The 19,908-nt window shown below is 35.0% G+C and overlaps 1 protein-coding gene across 6 annotated transcripts; it reads left to right on the top strand.

Moving 5' to 3' along the window:
- Positions 1–2,015: 2,015 nt before the first annotated feature.
- LOC104117384 (pathogenesis-related homeodomain protein-like) lies at positions 2,016–4,528 on the top strand. Of its 6 annotated transcripts, none has more exons than XM_018778008.3 (3): positions 2,016–2,181; positions 3,460–3,729; positions 4,275–4,528. In XM_018778008.3, the coding sequence occupies exons 1-3, from the start codon at positions 2,110–2,112 to the stop codon at positions 4,371–4,373; spliced, it is 441 nt and encodes a 146-aa protein (XP_018633524.1). In that variant the 5' UTR covers positions 2,016–2,109; the 3' UTR covers positions 4,374–4,528. The 6 variants fall into 6 exon arrangements, 2 of the variants coding, with proteins under 2 accessions (XP_018633524.1, XP_018633525.1); XR_001973469.3 differs by having other exon boundaries at positions 2,020–2,181; positions 3,443–3,729; positions 4,252–4,528; XM_018778009.3 differs by having other exon boundaries at positions 2,020–2,181; positions 4,252–4,528.
- The last annotated feature ends 15,380 nt before the right edge of the window (positions 4,529–19,908 follow it).

Below are 19,908 nucleotides of genomic sequence, written 5' to 3'. Positions count from 1 at the left end.
ACTTAAAGAACTTGAAACATCCAAATTCGACAACTGATGCCGAAACCAACCAAACCACATTTGATTGACCCCAAATTTGCACACGGGTCATATTCAACCCTACAGACCTATTCTAACCTCCGAAATTAGAATCCAACTCCGATATCAAAAAGTTCATTACCGGTTAAAATCTTCAAAACTTTGACTTTCGCCATTTTAAGCCTAACTTGAGTTATAGACCTCCAAAACACAATCCGGATATGCCGCTAAGTCCAAAATCACCTAACTGAGCTAACGGAACTGACAGAACTCCATTCTGGAGTCGTCTTCACACACTTCCAACTACGGTCCAAATCCTAAGGCTTAAATCTCCATTTAGGGACTAAGTGTCCCAAAACACTCTAAAAACTAAAACGAAATCTCCCGACAAGTCACAATAGCAGAAATATATATGGGAGAAGCAGTTAATAGGGGATCGGGGTTATAACTCTCAAAACGACCGGCCGGGTCGTTACATAATTTTTCAGTTAAGATTTTTAGTTTTAAACTTTTAAAGAATTAATTGTTCAGTTTTTTAGTTTTTCTATTTGTTTCTTTTGTTGCACTGATTTTTTAGTATTTACAAGATTAGGTTTTATTATTTTTCTGTGAATTATGCCCGCTCGCAGTGATATGGTTAGTAACATTAGATTGTTGAGTTTCTTATTCCTATTCCTAATAACATGTAACTTTGAATATTAAGATTATTCATTGGGATATTTTCAAATGCAAAGAAAGTTTTGTTTTCTAAAGTTAAAATTTAATCCCTCTTTTCTTAAGACCAAAAATTCAGTTCCTTTCTCTTTACAGTATGATCACGATTTCTGAATATTTTTTATTCTTATCGGTAAACCGATAACTGAACCAATAAGGATCAATAATCGACTAACAGATACCCGATAATCGATATCTTATCGATTCGATTATTGGTTTAGTATATTTATAAATCGATAACAGATATGCTGAACCGATAACATTCATAACCGAACCGAACGGACCGATGCCCACCCTAGTGTGATTTCTCACGTTCTTGTCTATTCTTCACACTAGTGGAGGCTCTGCGTGGACCCACTGTAAAAAGAAGTTGATGTTTTATGTGTACTTGATGTTTTATGACTTGTGGAGATGGGAGATTTGATTTTTATGGGGTTCGAGAATTAATTGGAACACTTAGTTTTATTTTGAAAGTTTTAAGTTAGAAGAGTTAACCAAGGTTTGACTTTTGAGTAAAAGACCTCGAATTGGAGATTTGATGATTCCAATAGATTCATATGCTTATTTTGGACTTAGAAGTATGTATTTTTGATGTTTAGATTTTATTTTTGATGCTCCTACAAAATATTGAGCCTATTTGTCGAAAGTTAGAAATGTAAGTATTGGAGAGTTTTGAAGTTTGATCGATAGTTGACTTTGATGATATCGAACTCAGATTATTGTTCAGAACTCGGAATAGGTTCGTTTTGTTGAATGAAACTTGTGTCCAAATATTGGTTGTAATCCGAAGTGTTTAGGCATGAATCGAACGCTTGATTGGATGTTTAGAAGTTCTTGAACTTAGGAGGAGTTCAACTTATGGTTTGATCTTTAATTCGTAGATGTGATGATCTTGTATGTATTTGAGAGATATGCATAGGTCCGGGTAGTATTTATGGACTTGCTGGCATATTTGAATGGGGTTCCTAGTGGCTCGGGTGAGTTTCTGACCACCCAAAGCATGTTTGAATTGGCTGATGTGCCGGTGTCTTATGTTTATTACGTTTGCGAGGGGTGTCTCGCATTCGCGAAGAAGGAATTTGCACTACAAGAAATATGCTTTTTAACGACCATTTCTTAACGAAGGGTCATTAATCTGGTCGTTATTGATGTATTTATAGCGACCAAATTTTTTTCCTGTCGTTAAAGCCAATTTTTAGTTTGACATTAACTAATTAATAATATCCGGTCGTTAAAAATTATAATTAATCAATTAAAAAATAGGCATTATATTTTTCCTCTTTCCCCCCCAAACTCACCCTACGCCCGCCCCTCCCCCCCTCCAAAAAGACCCTTAGTCTACTGCTGATCAAAACCTGAAACTGCTATCAAAAATTTATGGGAGAAGAGAAAAACGTTTGTCACCTCCGCCGGCATCAACTACTCATCTTAGAGTTTCTTCTCATCAAGGTAAGATTTGAAATTTTACTCTTTTTATATTTTAATTTTGGTTCAAATTAATAGGGTTGTGATTTGGTTTTCACTTTGGTGATGTTGGTATTCAAAAATTATGGCATAGTCGGTTTAGAATCAAGAATTTGTTGTAAGATCAATTTCAGTTTATCTTAATTTGGACTTAAGAATTTTTTGATTATTTTAATCTGGGCTTAAGAAATATGAATTTGTGGAATGGTTAGTTTCAATGTGTAATCACCATATCATCATCTCTATCTATTCTACTGCTTTTCATTTGTGTTTTTCTCTTGCTTTCTCCTTCTTTATGACATGACTTCTGTTTTCCTTTGTGTTGAGTAAAAGATTCAGTCGTTCTTGAGTTGGGTTTTCAAAAATTTAGAGCCTTAGAAGGATAAATTTCAATGCGTAAAAATTAGGCAGTGGTTTTGACGATCGAAGCTTAAAAGTAATTTGCATTGTTTTGGGTGTTACCATATAAAGGTATTTCTATTGAGTTTTAGATATCAGCTTGGTGTTTGAGTTTTTGCTTCACTTAATTGTTATGTTTCCAGTTCACAACTTGTAGCAACAAATCTTGGCTCTTTTAACTTTGTTTAATTTTTTAAAATCTCTTATAGAGAATTGTTGTCCAGTATTTGCGGAAATGATTACTTCATTTTTTTTTTCCTAGATTGATCATTATAATAGGTGCTTAAGTTGTAAAAGCAGTCAAGCACTTGTCATTATAGTAAACTGTTGTTACTCTTTCAACTCTGAAAGAGGTGCATGACTAATATTTAGGTTGCTGAGGTATCGATTTCACTGAATCCAGTAGCCGACCTTCTTTGCTGTTTTCCCTTGTTGGTTACTTGATATAAAGGTCATCTCTTGGAAAGAAAGAGAATGACATTTTTCTTCCAAAACACGGCTTGTAACTTTCATATGATGTGATTCAGCTGGTAGAGCTGATGGACAATTATTCTAATACAACCAAGTTGGAATGTCGAGCTTGCAAATTATTATGGAGTTTAATATGTGAAGTCTTAACTGCTATTTTTAGGGTAAGATTGAGAAAATCGATTATCTGCGATGGGACATATTATTTTTCTTTATTGTATAACATAAATTAAGTTCGATTATACGGGAAAAACAATGATTTATTTCATTGAAATTGTATGTCTCTGCATGTCATATTTCATCGATCATATATGCACGTGTGTTCTTCAATGTGGCTCCTTATCTTTTTATATTCCACCTGCTTGGGTTGATTGCTCAGACCACTTTTGTATGAAGAAAACATATGGAAATGAATCTTCTAATTCTAGTGATGTAGATTTTGAGGGTGGTCCTTCACCCAAGGAGAGAGAGATCAGAAGTCCCAAAGCTACTATGACTTCTCCTAGTTCGACTTTAGCAGATACAAAGTACCAAAGTGGGAAGCAGAAAGGGAGTAGACATACTTCTGATAGGGATCTCTGTGAGAAACTCAAAATTGGAGGCATGGACACCTCAGAACTTCATTCAAGTGGTAAAAAGAAAACATATAGGGAAAGTGCCATCAAGGTATTGTGGGCTTTACTCTGGTTCCAACTTTTTACATATTTGATCAGTGTTTATAGGTCCAACAACATCTTACTTTCCATGAAATTACAAACAATTTCTATTAAAGGTAGGAGGTCATTGTTATGTCATTCTTGAACAAGTTATATACAATGGATATCATAAACTAACTTTATTAACTATTAAGCAGAACTTGTTTACTCTTTTATTGCCTCCAAAAAAGAAAGTAGTAATACTTATTTGTAGTTGTGCTTGCCTAATATGGTAATCCCCTCTAAAAGAAAGTATTTTTAAAAAGATGTATGGATGTATGGTTTTTGTTTTTATTTTTTATTTTTGTTTTGAATATCATGGTTTTTTGAATTTGCTTGAAGAGACAGTTTGATTAGTTTTAGAACGAATTGTGACTGAAGGCTTCATATGGCAGACCTACCTAGTTTGTGATTTAGAGCAATTAATCAACTTATTTCTTTACTTTACTAAAAGAATATTCTTTGATAGTTTTCATGCATTTTCCCACTTCAGCTCAATCATTTTTGGGATTTCAGAGGCTCTACGAATCCTTCAAGGAAAATCAGTATCCTGACCGTGATGCAAATGAGAAGTTGGGTAAAGAATTAGGCCTAACAACTCACAAAGTTTTATGAGTTCTCCCTTACGTATGTTAATTTCAGCTTCGTCCGCATTTTCTCCACTTGTATCTTTGATTTTGCTTCACTGCTGCCTTCTTTTTCCTTAGTTTCTTTTTGTAAAATATACAAGTTAGTAAATGGTTTGAAAATACTCGTCATTGCCATCGTCATTCTTCTCGCTGGGACTCAATTATGAGTTAAAAAGTCTCGAAAGAATCTCCTTCCTCACCAAATATAATGGGAGAACCACTTGAAATTGAATCTCTATATGTGGTAAAGTTAAAGTTGAACATAGTAGCATTTCTTATGTAATGTTGGGATAAATATAAAATGTGCATTTATTTTCTGCTCTATGAGCTATTTACATTACCAACAAGAAAACAAATCAAACAAATTATTAGTAACTCATGAAAGGGGAACACTTTTAGATGTTTAAACTTCTGAACATTCTTCCAATCTTGCGTTGTCTGCCTTTAAAGTGAACATCTTAATTCTTTTAGTGTTTCATCCCCGAGTAATGGATTATATTATTCCTTGAGCCTTGCTTTAAACTTGGGTTTTTTTAATTATGCCCAATATTTGCTTTACATAATCCACGTGAGATAACTGCCGGGAGTCTGAATTTAATTTTAGATTCTGCACCCTCCTGTTATTTGGATGACAATATATGGACCTGAAAAGGCCAAGATCTTTCATTATGCATTATTGTGCTTTTTGTATATTTTATTTATGTTGTATATTTTAAAGCTAAGTCACTTATACGCATCAATCAACTATGCCCATAGTAACTAGTTTTGATCATACTTTCCCGTTTATTTGATTCTAATTCTAACTGGATTCACAAGAATCCTAGGAGATTGTAGCTCCATGGAATCATATTTTAGCTTTAAAATTTTGATAAATTATTCTGCGACCAGAGTATCAATTTGAGCCTTGCTTCTTGAGAGGCATATTTACCACTACTAAGTTGTAGGGAAGCATCACGCCTCATTTACAAGATAGTTAGGTGTGCTTGTTCGTGATCATTAAATGTGTCCATTGAGGGTATACTCATGGGCAAACATCGAAGAAGATAAGCTGGAACAGAGGAAGCTATTACTGTAAGGATTTAGAACATCATTTTCTTGCTTTATTTTTCAAGCTTGATGCATGTCAAATAACTTGTATTTGTTGCTGGTTGTGAACATTATATGTGAGACTTTGGACTCACTCTTTTTCCATCTTTACAGCCATGCGCCAACAATCTTTCCATTCCCAAAAAATTTCATCTTTTTAGACACCCATACTCACTAATCTGATTTCTTTCAGTGGTTGTGGGGATTATAATGCTTGATGCTCTAAATTTCTTGTAGTATTAATCTTTTATTTCATAATATTTGTATTTTCAATTATTATGCTCGCTGCATTAATGGAGATTGAGACTGTCATCGGATGCTTTAAATGAGAATTACTTAATTAGAAGTTGTGTATTAATCTTCTAAAGTAGCTTGAAAGTCTTACTTTCTCATGCTCCGCTAGAGGTAGATGATACTTGTTTATTTGTTTATTTTCTTATTTTAGAAGGGAGATGGCTTTATTTTTGAATTTCGGATATATACAGTATAAAGAAAAGTTGTTTGTTCTATGTTCAAATCTTACCTTAGTGGGGAAATCGAGAGCATGTTCACATTGTTAGTCTTCTTTTCCTTTTGGCTTGTATTAGGGTATCCTGACTGGATTTTTTAGTTAGTTTTATTTGATTATTAGCAATTAGAGTCAGTGGCGAAGCCAGAAAATTCAACAAGGGTGTTCAAACCTTTGTCAGTGGGCTATATAAGGGTGTTCAAAGTCTATTTTTAATCAATAATAAGTAATATTTTACCTTATACGGAGTATAATTTTCCGACGAAGGGTAGTCAGTTGACTACCCTTGGTTGCACGTAGCTTCGCCCCTGATTAGAGTCTAGTATTTAGTGTTGCTACCGTGATGTATTTTCATGTCCTGTATTTTGCTAAGCAGGTACTTTAGAACTTCTAAGATCATAAGTAATTGTAATTGTAAGGTATTGCCATCTCTCCAATGAGGAAGTAAAAAAGAAATAACCATGAAAAAGAATACAAATTCATAATTTGCATAAAAGTCTTAGAAAATGAATTACCAAAATAATTTTGGAATTGTTTGTGCCTCCGTAAAAAGAAATTAAATGAGTCTTTCAAGTCCCTTGGTGAAGTTTGCAGCTAGTTTGTATAGCAGTTTGATTAAAGAAGATATTGAAGCCTTTATTTGTCATGGACCTACTGGAGGCAATTTGATCAAGAAGGCTATGTAGTTCTAATACAAGTCATATACGCGTAAAGTGTAGCAGATCAAGAATTTGAAAGTTCGAAGTATCAATCCTTGAAACAGTGCAGAGCAAAAAGTTGAAATACAAGAAATTTATTTTCTTAGGGGTGGTTTAAAGACATTTTATGTACATTGAACGCATTTTTTCTCTTTTTAGGAGTTGTTAAAACGTTTCCATACAATTTGGACGGTTTTATTTTTCATATGAATATTGATTATTTAATATAGTTTTGATTGTGTCGTGTGTGTGTGAAAGCATATGAAATAATTATTTTATATTTAGTAAAATAAGTTTTATAATTATATTTAGAAAAACTTCTCATTAGCGAAGGGAAATTTGGGCATTAAAAGTACCTGTAACGACCAAATTTGTTGCTCCCATAAAGTTTTTTAACGACCAAGATGACAATTTAGCAAAGGAAAAATCTGTCGCTAAAAATACATACAACGACCGGAATTTATATTGTCTCTAAAGGACCTTTAAAGACTGACTTAAAAGTCCGGTCGTTAACTTTTAACGTCAATGCTTTCAACGATCGGTGATGACCGGATGTTCTCCGGTCGCTACAAGCTTATAACGACCGGATTTGGACTTCTAACGACCGCTTTTCCCCTCACTATAGGCCTTTTTTCTTGTAGTGTTGGCTGGAGGTCATTTATTCTTCCCGTTCGCGCTGGGTGAGACGCGTTCGTGAATGCTTGTGGCAGTGGTGCTTCGCGTTCACATTGAGGGAGTCGTGTTTGCGAAGGAGGAGCTAAGGCTGGGATTTTGGCCTTCGCGTTTGTGTAATGATCCGACCGGTTATTTTATGTATTTGAGCCCCATTTCTCCTTCTGAAGCTTTCCGTATATGTATTTGTGATTTTATGACTTGCGGGGTTGGTTAGTTTCATTCCGGAAAGGTTTTGTATTGATTTTGGACCCTTTGGTTCTTGGTTTAGAAGCTTAAATTAGAAATATTGACCGAAGTTTTACTTTTATGAAAATGACTCCGGAACGGTATTTTGATGGCTCTGATATGTTCGTATCGTAATTTTAGACTTGGGCGTATGCCCGGAATTTATTTCTGAGGTCCCTAGGTTGATTTGACTTGTTTTGCCGAAAGTGGGCAATTTGGGCTTTAGAAGTTTCCCTAAGTTTGACAGTAGGTTGACTTTATGTCTATCGAGTTTGAAATTTAATTTTGGGAATTGGAATAGGTTTGTTTTGCTATATGGAACTTGTCTTCAATATTTGGTGTCATTCAGAGTTGGTTTGATAGGATTCGGATGCTTGGTTGTGATTCCAGAGGTTCTTGAGTTTTCTTTTGAATTTCATGCATTTTGATGTCCAATTCATGGTTCTAGATGTTATTTTGGTATTTTGATAGTGCAAGCGAGTTCATATATTATTTTTAGACTTGTGTGGATGTTTGGTTTGGAGCCCCAAGGGCTCGAGTGAGTTTCCAACGTGTTTCGGATTGGATTGAACTCACTTTTGGGTTGCTGGTGTGCCGATGCTCCAATTATCGCAATTGCGAGCACCGGTCTCATAATTGCGAAGTGAACTGTAGGGGTCAGGTATAGCAATTGCGATGCCTCACTGGCAATTGCGAAGCACGACTGGGTAGATTCACAATTGCGATCATATGGTCGCATTTGCGAGAGAAGCAGACTTCATAATGTGAATTCAGTGTCGCATTTGCAATATTCCTCAAGTCTGTCAGGTGCCGCAATTGCAAGAGTTCGCAATTGCGACCTCTGCACCTGAACAAAAGGACTGGATAGTCTAGATATGATCTGATTTCTATTATTTTAGAACCCTAGACTCGGTAGGAGGCGATTTGGAGAAGGGATTTTCACATACAATCATTGCGTAAGTGATTTTGATCAATTCTTAATTATATTATATGATTATATATGAGATTTAACATCAAATTCATTAGAATCTAGGAGAAATTTTTGGGGCTTATTGTCTATGTTTTGAAAAATAAATTTTGAAATTTGAGAGTCAAATTGGACTCAGATTTGAAAATAAATCACATATATGGACTCGTGGGTTTATGAGTAGTCGAGATCTACCCTTGGACTCGACTTTTGACCGGGCGAGCCCGAAGTTGACTTTTGGAGAATTGTGTAAAGATCATAACCTTTTTAATTGTAATTGGTTTCTGTTGCATTGTTTGATGATATTAAGTCGTTTTGGTTAGATTTGAGCCGTGTGGAGGCAGTTTTAAAGGAAAAGCTATTTTTAAGTGGTGATTTAGCCTAGTTGAGGTAAGTATCTTGTCTAACTTTGTATGAGAGAACTACCCTTTAGGATTGAGTCTGATTGTACTATTTGAATTATGTAAAAGACGTGTACATGAGGTGACGAGTGTTTACACAGACTTATATGTATAAAAATTGACCGGTTTAGGCTCTTAGGTTACTTATAAGCATTTAATTGAAGTTTTTATCAGTTGTTCTATCTTTCATTGTCAAGTTTGTTCTTGCATACTTTAATTGAAGTTGTTATTACATGTTCTAGCTTCCATTGTCGAGGTTTCCCCTATATGCATTTATTTGTAGTTGTTGTTATACGTTATTCTTTCTGTTGTTGAGCTATTCTCATGCATTTAGTTGTAGTTGTTATTTCATGCTATCTCTTTCATTTTTAAGCTTATGTTATGCATTAGAATTCGAAGATGTCGTTTCATGGAAGTACCTTCATTGTTGAGTTGTTGAAGTGGTAGTTGTTGAGAGCAATTAACACATTCGTGGTTGGAATTGCTGGTTATTGGAGTACCTTTCCTTGTTGAGTTATTTCTCGTTCATTTTGTTGTTATTGATATTCTTGTACATATTGTGGTTGAGCCGTGGGCTAAGTGTTGTGACAACATTGGTATTGTTAATTTTGGCAAATATTGTGGCATATGGACACGTGTGGTGCGAGTTGATTATTGTGTTGTGATATTGATGCGCATACGGCGGTATAAATATAGGGGTTGATGCGTATGCGGCGAAATAAGGTTGAATTATACGCGTGTTGCTAGTAAGAGAATTACTTGAAGCCATGCGGCGAGATAAGGGGGCTAAAGCGCGTGTAGCTATTTCGAAAAAAATATTTTTAAAATAAATTCAAGGCTCATGCGGCGATATAAGGAAATTGTGATTGTGACTTGGGAAATGTGAATATGATGTGTGGTACCTCGGATGTGATTCTTGTCATACATTTTATATCGAAAAGGCTTGCTGATTTGAACAATTATTATCTTTCCTTCATTCGTTTTACTTGTATTTTTCGATATTTGATCACTTATTGTTCTTATCATATGTTCCCTCTTTGTTGTCCTTTATTGCCTTAATATCCGTTGTTAGCCTTGTATCATTATGTTGTTTTGTTGTCATTTATTTCTTTGTTTTTTGTTATTATATTATATTAATATTTTATTCAGGTTTCTATGTCTAGTAGGTGTCATGACCTCGCCTCGTAACTACTATAGCGAGGTTAGGCTTGATACTTACTGGATACCGTTGTGGTGTACTCATGCTACGTTTTTGCATATTTTTATGCAGATCCAGGTATTTCTGCTCGTGCTGGACGTCAGTGAATTGACCCACATGTTGACGACCAATTTTGATCCTCTTTTTTCAAATTAATTTATTTATACTTATTGATTTTCAATAAATATGTTGAAAATATATTTTAATCGATAATACCTATTTTTTGTATAAATTAAGTAGCCAATAATGATAAGCTAATAATTTAGTATTATATAGTTATAAATATATTACTCTTACTATTTTTGAAACTACTAAAATAACCCTTATATTCATTACATAGGTTTTATAATTAATTAAATAAGTTATTCCTTATTTTTTTAGTAAATTAGCACACTATTTCAAAATAATTCAAAATTAGTGTCATAAATTAGAAAATATGATGTTTTAGTAATTAGTTAATTAGTTACCGTAATTAGTAGTGTATTTGATAATTATAATTTTTATTATATTTTAATGAAATTATTTAAGTTTATTTAAATTAATTCTACAAACGTTAAAGACTAAAATGCTACAATTGCAATTTCATAATCAAAGGTGAAATGACTATTTCCAAAATCAAAAACAATCTAAACAACAAGCCCAAATCCAAATCTGACCCAGTCCAAACCCCTCCTCTTTCTACTCGGCAATCCATGCCACATTACCCGAAGCAATTAGAACTCGCCAAGTCACCTGTACCACGCTCACAAAACAAACACACCCAATCCTGATCGTTGATCCATATCATCAGCAGACTAGGTTTAATCTCGCCTTTTTAGTTATTTTAAAGCCTCACCATGTTTTATCTCAACCGTTGGATTACAAGAATCCAACGACCACTGATTTTTCTCATTTTAAACCTTTAATCCCTGAATTATTAGGGTCGTTGATCTAAAGATCCAATGGCCCAGATCACTCTCACCTCTTCTTAAATCTTAGAGACGACCAAACCTCACCCAAAAACCCTAATCATTCTCTATTGACTCTGCTGCCCCCTTTCCCCTTCCTCTCTTAATTTTTTAACTCTCATAGACCAGAATCAATCAAAAACTTGCACAAATCCATGCAAGGTCTCAAATCGACCAATAAATTATTTCTTTTGTCTCCTAAACCCGCTAATCCCGCCGATTTCATTCCCGTTTCATCACTTAAAATTCAAAGCCCTAATTTAAAAACCTAGATTCAAAGATGAAACTTCGAGTCTCCAGATTTCCCTTATGCTGTGATCAAATCAGAGCATGCATGAGCATATCTCAAGATTTCATTATGTTTATTCGAGGTCCAGAGGTCAAATGCAATGACCTCTGGGTTTCTGAGCTTTGTCTGATGGGTTTTGCTTTCAACGGCCAGCCTTCCCCATCTCATGTAAAATCCCTACTGCTTTCACCTCCGCCTTCTCTGATTTCACTCGATTTGCTCGTATCATCAACTCCTTGTCATTTTTCACTCACCGAATTTGAATATATGAAATTCTAAGGCATTGAATGCCATTATAAAAGGGAGGTTTAATGATATCACCTAACAGGGCACAAAAGAGATATACAAACCTAACACAAAAAAAACTAAGAATTACTTCAAGCAAAAACTTTAGGTTCATTACTGATTTCTAATTTTTCTCTTTTCTTCTTCGGTCCTGAGTTAATGTACTGTTCGAGGTTTAAATCTTTGATTCCTAAACGGCTAAAAATCCTTGTTTGGTTTGCTACTCAAAGGAAGGTCAGTGTACTTTGGCCTTTTCTCTTTTGATTGTTCTAGTTAAAACCATTCCTACCCTGTTGTTTTCTATTGATCATCTCTGCTTATGATGTTTGTAATTAGTATATGATTGATTGTCTCTATTCATGATGAGTTGTAATTGGTTTTATAATCGAGTGTTATGCTTTGGTATTATATGTCTTAAGTCAATACTAATCGTTTATTGTGTGACCTTAATGAGTATTGTTCTTGATGGTTAAACTTCTGTGATTAATTAAAGAACCTCGATGATTCTTTACACTTGTTCTAAGCTTAGACCTTTCCTGATGTTATGGTGTGACCTTTATGTCTACAATATCAATTCTGCCCTTACATTATACATTTGACGTTGTTTGTCTGATAAACAGAAATAAAAATAGATATGAACATTTAAGTTTAAAATATCAGGATGTCATCACAGTTTTAAGTATATTAGCTTATGTTATTTGGGTTGACCTCTTCCTTCTAATGTGCCTCTGTGATCTTGAAACTCTTGAAAGATCATTGTAATGATTTTCTAACAAACTTCATGACTGTGTGATCATATCTGGAATTTCATTATATAAACATATCCTAAGTCAACTAGATTAAGTCCTACTGAGTTTCTGCACTTGTCCTTGCGTGTATCCTGACAATTGCTATTCATTTAGCTTAAGCTATGCCTTAGAAACTTGATTAAAGTATACCTGTGGTGTTTGAGTTTCACTTGTTGTGTTAGAATGATAAACTGAACTTCACCATGATTAAAGTTTTCATACTTAACCAATATAACTAAAACATGCTTAGTTAATATAAAACTCCCACTGTTCTGAACTACCATAATGACATTGTTAGCATGATCCTATACTGTTTGGTGCTCAATCATGTTTGTAATGTTACAGTATGATTGGAATGTCTCATATAGTATTTGAATAGGATAATTGTCACGATCCAAAACTTAGCATGTCGTGATGGAACCTAACGTGGTACTAGGCAAGCCAACACTTCAAAATACTTCCAACATTTTTAAATGAAAAGTAAAACAGCACAGGTTTAAATTCATCAAACTCTCAAAAACTGGATAGAAGGTCAAAACCCAACATCGAGGTATCACTGAGTACACTAGCGTCTATACAACACAAGTCTGGAAATACTGTTTAAGATAGTCTGAAACTAAATACATAACGCGGGAAGATAGGGAAAGAGAGAAAAGGTCTGCAAACGCCGGGCAGCTACCTTAGAATCTCCAAACGATCAAGCTGCACAGAGAATCTACACCCACCATATCCGGAAATACCTGGATCTGCACACGAAATGCAGGGTGTAGTGTGAGTACAACCAACTCAGTAAGTAACAAGACTAAATAAAGGACTAAAAGTAGTAACGAGCTTCACAGTTATAGTTCAATTACAATAATTTCAACATAGGAAGATAGGCATGATTTTAAGTTTGACAATTAAGGCCAAAACAGTTAATTCATATCAAGTTCAATTGAAACATGATATAATATCTCTCGAAAATTACATGACAGTGATATATGCCAGCTGAAGTGCAACAGTAATGAAATCAAATGCATCATCTCAAAGCAACAACCACTCAGTCCTCCCATTCACTTCAACCTTACAGTCACTCATTCTTCACAGTCGCTCATTTCTCCCAGTCGCTCGGCACTCACACTCAGCACTCACACTCGGCAGTCGACACTCATACTCAGTAGGTACCTGCGCTCACTGGGGGTGTGTACAGACTCCGGAGGGGCTCCTTCAGTCCAAGCGCTATAACAAGCCAATGGCATAAATAATGAAACATGCTGCGGCGTGCAGCCCGATCCCATAAATATCCTCACCATCAGGCCCTTGGCCTCACTCAGTCACCAATCTCTCCAGTCTCTCGAGCTCTCAGTAATTGTGATAATCAGCCCAAACAACAATGATATAATGTATCAATAAAGAATAATAGAGACTGATATATAATATGCAAGTAAAACTGTGACTGAGTATAAAATAGCAATTTAGCTGATAATTCAACATCTACAGACCTCTGTGGGTCCCTGCAGTGCCAACACATTGTCTAAACATGATTTCTAGCATGATTTGCAGTTCAATTTCTATAACACATGGAGAATATACGGATAATAATCGATTTTTCAACTATACAGTTCTATGATATTGACCAAGTCACAATTCCTACAGTGCACGCCTATACGCCCGTTACCTAGCTGTGCATTACCCCAACACCAATCACATCACACATAATATGGGGTTTCATACACTCAGAACCAAATTTAGAACTGTTACTTACCTCAAGCCATGCAAGTCTCTACTCCAACATACCTTTGCCTCGCGAAACGGCCTCTGAATGACTCGAATCTAGCCACAAATAATTCAATACAATCAACACGAGCTAAAGGAATCAATTTCATAAGAAAATACTAAGCTCTTAATCAAATATCAAAAAGTCAACTCAAAAGTCGGCCCCCGGGCCCACATTTCAGAATCGGATAAAAGTCACATAATCCGAACACCCATTTAACCACGAGTCCACACATACCAAAATTACTCAAATCTGATACCAAAATCTCGATCAACACCTCACAATTCGGCCTAAGAACTTTCCTCCATTTTCCCCCAATTTTCCACCCCAAATCACTAATTTAATGATGAAATCAAAGACATAATCATGGAAATTAACCAAAACTAGGTAAGAATCACTTACCCCAATCATTCGCTTGAAAATCTCTCCAAAACTTGCCTCCCATTGAGCTCCCAAAATCAATTTTGTGTTATGAACTCAAACCCTCATTTTTGAAAATTTAAATCTGCCCAGGTATCCCTTCTTCGCGATCGCGGAAAAATCTTCGCGATCGCGAAGCACAACCTTCACTGCCTCCAGAAACTTCTCTACGCGACCGCAAAAGAACAAATACGAATGCGAAGCACAATCTTCCCAGGCCTACGCGATCGCGGATGGCCCACGCGTTCGCATAGCACAACGCGTGTGAACCCCAGCTGCCTCACCTCCTCTTCGCGAAAACGGCCTAGCCCACGCATTCGCGATCGAGGACCTTCCTACGTGATCGCTTATAAGGAAACCAGATCAGTGCACCAGAAAATTCCAGAAATTCTCTTAGTCCAAAAATTGATCTGTTAACCATCCAAAACTCACTCGAGGCCCCCGAAACCTCAATCGAACATACCAATATGTCCTAAAATATCATACGAACTTATTAGAGCCTTCAAATCATATCAAACAATGGTAAAATCATGAATCGCGCATCGATTCAAGCCTAGTGAACTTTGAACTTCTATTTTCTATATTCGATGCCGAAACCTATCAAATCACGTCCGATTGACCTCAAATATTGCACACAAATCACAAATGACACCACAGACCTACTCCAACTCCCGGAACCCCAATCCGAGCCTGGTAACCATAAAGTCCACTCTCGGTCAAACTTTCAAATTTTCAACTTTTGCCATTTCAAGTCTAATTCAACTACGAACCTCCAAATTACTATCCGGACATGCGCCTAAGTCCAAAATTATCCAGTGGAGCTAACAGAACTATCAAAACTCCATTCCTAATTCGTTTATACATAAATCAATATCCGGTCAACCATTTCAACTTAAGCTTCCAACCTTGAGACTAAATGTCTCAATTCATTCAGAAATCCCTCCGGACCCGAACCGACTACCCTGACAAGTCACATAATAGCTATAAAGTATAAAATGAGTAGTAAATAGGGGAACCGTTCTATAACTCTCAAAACAACCGGCCGGGTCGTTATAATTATGCTCTCACTCTTGTTTAAAATATGCCTCTGCTTGTCTTACATGTTCATGCATGTACCTCTATCATCATTGAACCTTACTAAAGTTTATATACGTCAACTATAATTCACTTATAAACTTAGGAGAGATCTTCTGATGCTTATCTGCCCTGTTTGAGTGTAAGAGTGTGCATTACTTCTTAATGAACCTAGTGTGGATCTGAGATCTTCTAAGATCATGTCAACTGCTTAAGTGAGGATCAATTGGTTTGCTTAAGAACCCATGTTAATATTTTTTTTGGAGATTCCAAAATGGGCTGTTAACTCCTATACTCAATGAGAAATGAAGGCCTGACCTATGTATGGACCTGTACTGAGTTTGAACATAGTTAAGATGTTGTGACTGTAGTTAAGAACTTCAATAAGTATGAATCTGCCAATAGGATTAGTAAGGTTAATGTATATGTATCTTCTCTACCCCTCAAATCACATGACTTAGTTGTTTTGAGTTTCTGAAATAGCCTTCTAATGTTCTTATCATTTATCTACACATGTAACTGGTTTCTTTGAGTATTCTTGAGCATGTTAAAAGTATTTGACAGTATACTACACAATTGTGTTTGTATTGTCTAAGGTGTCATCTGCTAGCTCATGTTCATAGTAGTACCTTTTATGGTTTCTGTGAGAAGTATACATGTTTGAACCTTTGTATTATTGTTACTATTACATTAAAACTTACAGTGAATGCTCCATTGACATTTTAACCTATATGCAGAAATAAACGTGAGTGGTTAAGGATATTTAGGAGTAAGATTTAGTTTTGTGGTTGAGATGCTCTCCCTTACACAAGCACTGCTCGGGATCCCTGAGACCCTTGTGAACTTTGAAGTGCCAGGGATCGAAAGGGTTTCTTGGTCATGAATAAAATTTTACCTTAAACCTTTAATCATTGACCTTTGTTAATATCGTAGGTTTGGTGCTAAATAAAGTTAAGGCCTCACTGCAAGTCTGTTTATTCCACTGTTGACCTTACATTAATTTTCTTGCATCTCTTAATTACTTGTACATGTCATAGTTTTATTTTTGGACCTTGCATTGATCTTATTTGTTCTTTTAGTGTTGTATTAGGTTGGATAACTAATGTTTTTTCTTTTCTTTTCTTTTTGCATATATAAACTGAATTGGGCCTACTAAGTTCTCAAGAACTCAGAGCCAAGTTCCAGCCCTTGAGCCTGAAGTCAGGGAAGTTGCTGCCACTGTTCGTGTCCGCTGGGCCTAACTCTCTTCAGGCCCAAATCATGAGTAAATTTCCTTTCCTTTATTGCTTATACAAATTCACTGTTGTTTCTATGTATACAACACTGATAATATCTGAGTGAACGCCTTTTCTCTTTTATGTCTTTGAATTACCTTAGCAACTTAGGCAAGTTAAAGCCATAGGTAAAAACTAAAGGGAATTATTGTTGTTACATTAGCTAAAATGACTTTAAGATGTTTGACTTACTTCTATTACACAATTTTCACTTACACTAACCACTTTTCATGAAGTCTTTGAAGTTCAAAAATAGATTCAAAATCGCCAATCCTCTTTCTTTAAAGGCCAGAATCGACAAACAATTTCAAAGTCGAGATTTATACAAACAAAATGGAACACTAATGCAATAAAGGAATGCTTTCAATATTATTCCTCCTAAACTTGATATAAGATTCAAAAAATTAGTCTTCAAGGTCTAAACCCAATCCCTCAATAACACTTATTTCATCAAGGATACATAAATATCCATTTATTTCCAGAATAAAGGTATTTTAAAGTTAACAATATTTTTGCAAAATTAGTGAGTATAAGTATTATAAACCCGTTTCCAAAACTCTTTCAATTGTATAGACATTTCTAAGGCCTTTTCATAAATAAAACCTATACTCTCTTATCAAAGTATATATACTACTTCCCTTTCAAAAGGGTAAGTTTTAAAACCTGACATAAAGTAAGCCATACACTTTTAAGCACTAATTAAAGTAGAATATATATATTTAATTCCCCAAACCTAGTCTAAGTCCTATGGAGCTACCTTAGATAGATTCTATGGGGTTCCTAACACCTTCCCCTTAGAAGAATAGAACTCTTACCCAAATCTCACTAGTTAGTACACCAAAAGGATAACGATTTAAATAACTAAATAGGTACCCTAGTATACCTTTAAATATTAGGTGGCGACTACAGGAAAATTATTAGTTGAATCTTATTTTTGACTCGTGCAAAATAGGGTGCAACACCACAGATTTTCAAGAATTCAAGGTATACCTACTTGACGTTCGCAGGCCTCGGAGTTACCTTCTACTACTGTCTTTTCTACTGTTTATCCTCATATCAAAGTAGTATTGTATTAGAAATTCTTAGTATATATCTGTAAAGTTTATGACTTAGTTCCACCGATTTTGGGGATATTGTGACTGTTGTACCATTTTGGTTTAATTATGATAGATGTCGGTTTAATTTATCATCTTAGTTGTTAATTATGCTAAATTCTCAATGTATGTTAGGCTTACCTACTCTTAGAGACTAGGTTCCATCATGACATCCTAAGGTGGGAATTTGGAATCGTGACAGTTTGTGAAGGCAGTGCCGCGTTCGCGATGGAGGCAGGGCAGAAGGCTTCGCATTCACGCAGGGTGATGTAGAGTTCACGAAGTAGTATTTTGGGGCAGAGGCATTTTGAGATGCGCGAACGTGAGGCTTGGGCTGTGTTCGCAAATAGTACCCCTGGGAAAATTTATTAAGTTGTCATTTCAGGATTTTAACCCATTTCTCATAGATTGAACCCTAGACTTAGAGATGGGTGATTTTTCAAAGAGATCTTCATACATGAGTAAGATTAAGTGATTGTTACTCAATTATAATATTATTTCAAAAATCTACATCGATTATCAACACCTAAAACATGGAATTTGGAGATGAAATTTGGGATTTTTGCCTACAACTTAAGAGAGTAAAAATTGAGGTTTTGAGCCATGATTTGGACTTGAATTTGGAAACTCAATACATATTTAGACTCATGGGTTTATAGGTAAACATGAATACCATTAGACTCGAGTTTTAATCATGTAGTCCTGGATTGACTTTTTGAGAATTAATTAAAAATTGAAGCTTTATTGTTTAGAATTGATTCCTATGTTTTTTTAACATTATTAAGGATTATTTGGTTAGATGTTTGCTAGTTGGAGATGATTTCTTAAGGAAAGGCGATTTTTGGGAGGTTGATTTGGCTTGTAAATGTAAGTATCTTGCCTAACCTTATTGTGAGGGAATAACCCTTAGGATATGACCTTATTTGTCTAATTGGAATGTGTGAAAAATGATGTATATGTGAGGTGACGAGCGTATATACATGTGCTATGTATAATTCATGATCAGATTACACTTTGGGCCTTATTATATCTTGTTTGGATAGTGCGCTTTCTATGATTCATGATTATCATTTGTATGACTATGTGAGATTATCTTTTTCATATTAGAGATCATGTTTTGGATTACTATCCCTTATTTTGGTAAAAATGGGCTATTTGTGAAATTGTGGTTATATTTGATTTAGTTGTTGCCTTGTTTCACATATCATGCGCACATCCGTATTTTATTATTATTATTATTATTATTATTATTATTATTATTATTATTATTATTATTATTATTATTATTATTATTATTATTATTATTATTATTATTATTATTATTATTATTATTATTATTATTATTATTATTATTATTATTATTATTATTATTATTATTATGTCCTTGTGTACCTTATTGATTAATTATGAGCATATATCTCTCTTATGATGAAATATTATTTCGGATTGTTATGTTTATGGCATATATTGGCATATTGAGCGGATTGATTTGGAAAGGGCATGAGGTTTCTTCCGTGCATTTGTTACAATATTGTTATTATTGTGGTACGAGGTCATTGCCTTGCAGTTATAATGGTATTGTTATTGTTGTCGCCCGCGATATTTGTCGTGCAGTTATGATAATATTGTTACTAGTATGACACTAATTCTATATCATGCAGCGTGTGGATCCTGATCCATCCTCCTAGGGTTACCCTCTCATGTATCTTTCTTGATGGCATACAAGCAAAATTTGATAAGGTAACGAATGTTAGTTGATTCTGATATAGAATCCGATGATGGTGAGTTTTGAGCATAAAGATGGAAGCTTTGACCATGCAAGTGAACCTTTTATGC

The sequence above is a fragment of the Nicotiana tomentosiformis genome, chromosome 11 (assembly GCF_000390325.3).
Source record: "Nicotiana tomentosiformis chromosome 11, ASM39032v3, whole genome shotgun sequence".
NCBI classification, from domain to species: domain Eukaryota; kingdom Viridiplantae; phylum Streptophyta; class Magnoliopsida; order Solanales; family Solanaceae; genus Nicotiana; species Nicotiana tomentosiformis.
This window is presented reverse-complemented; position numbering and strand designations above follow the sequence as displayed.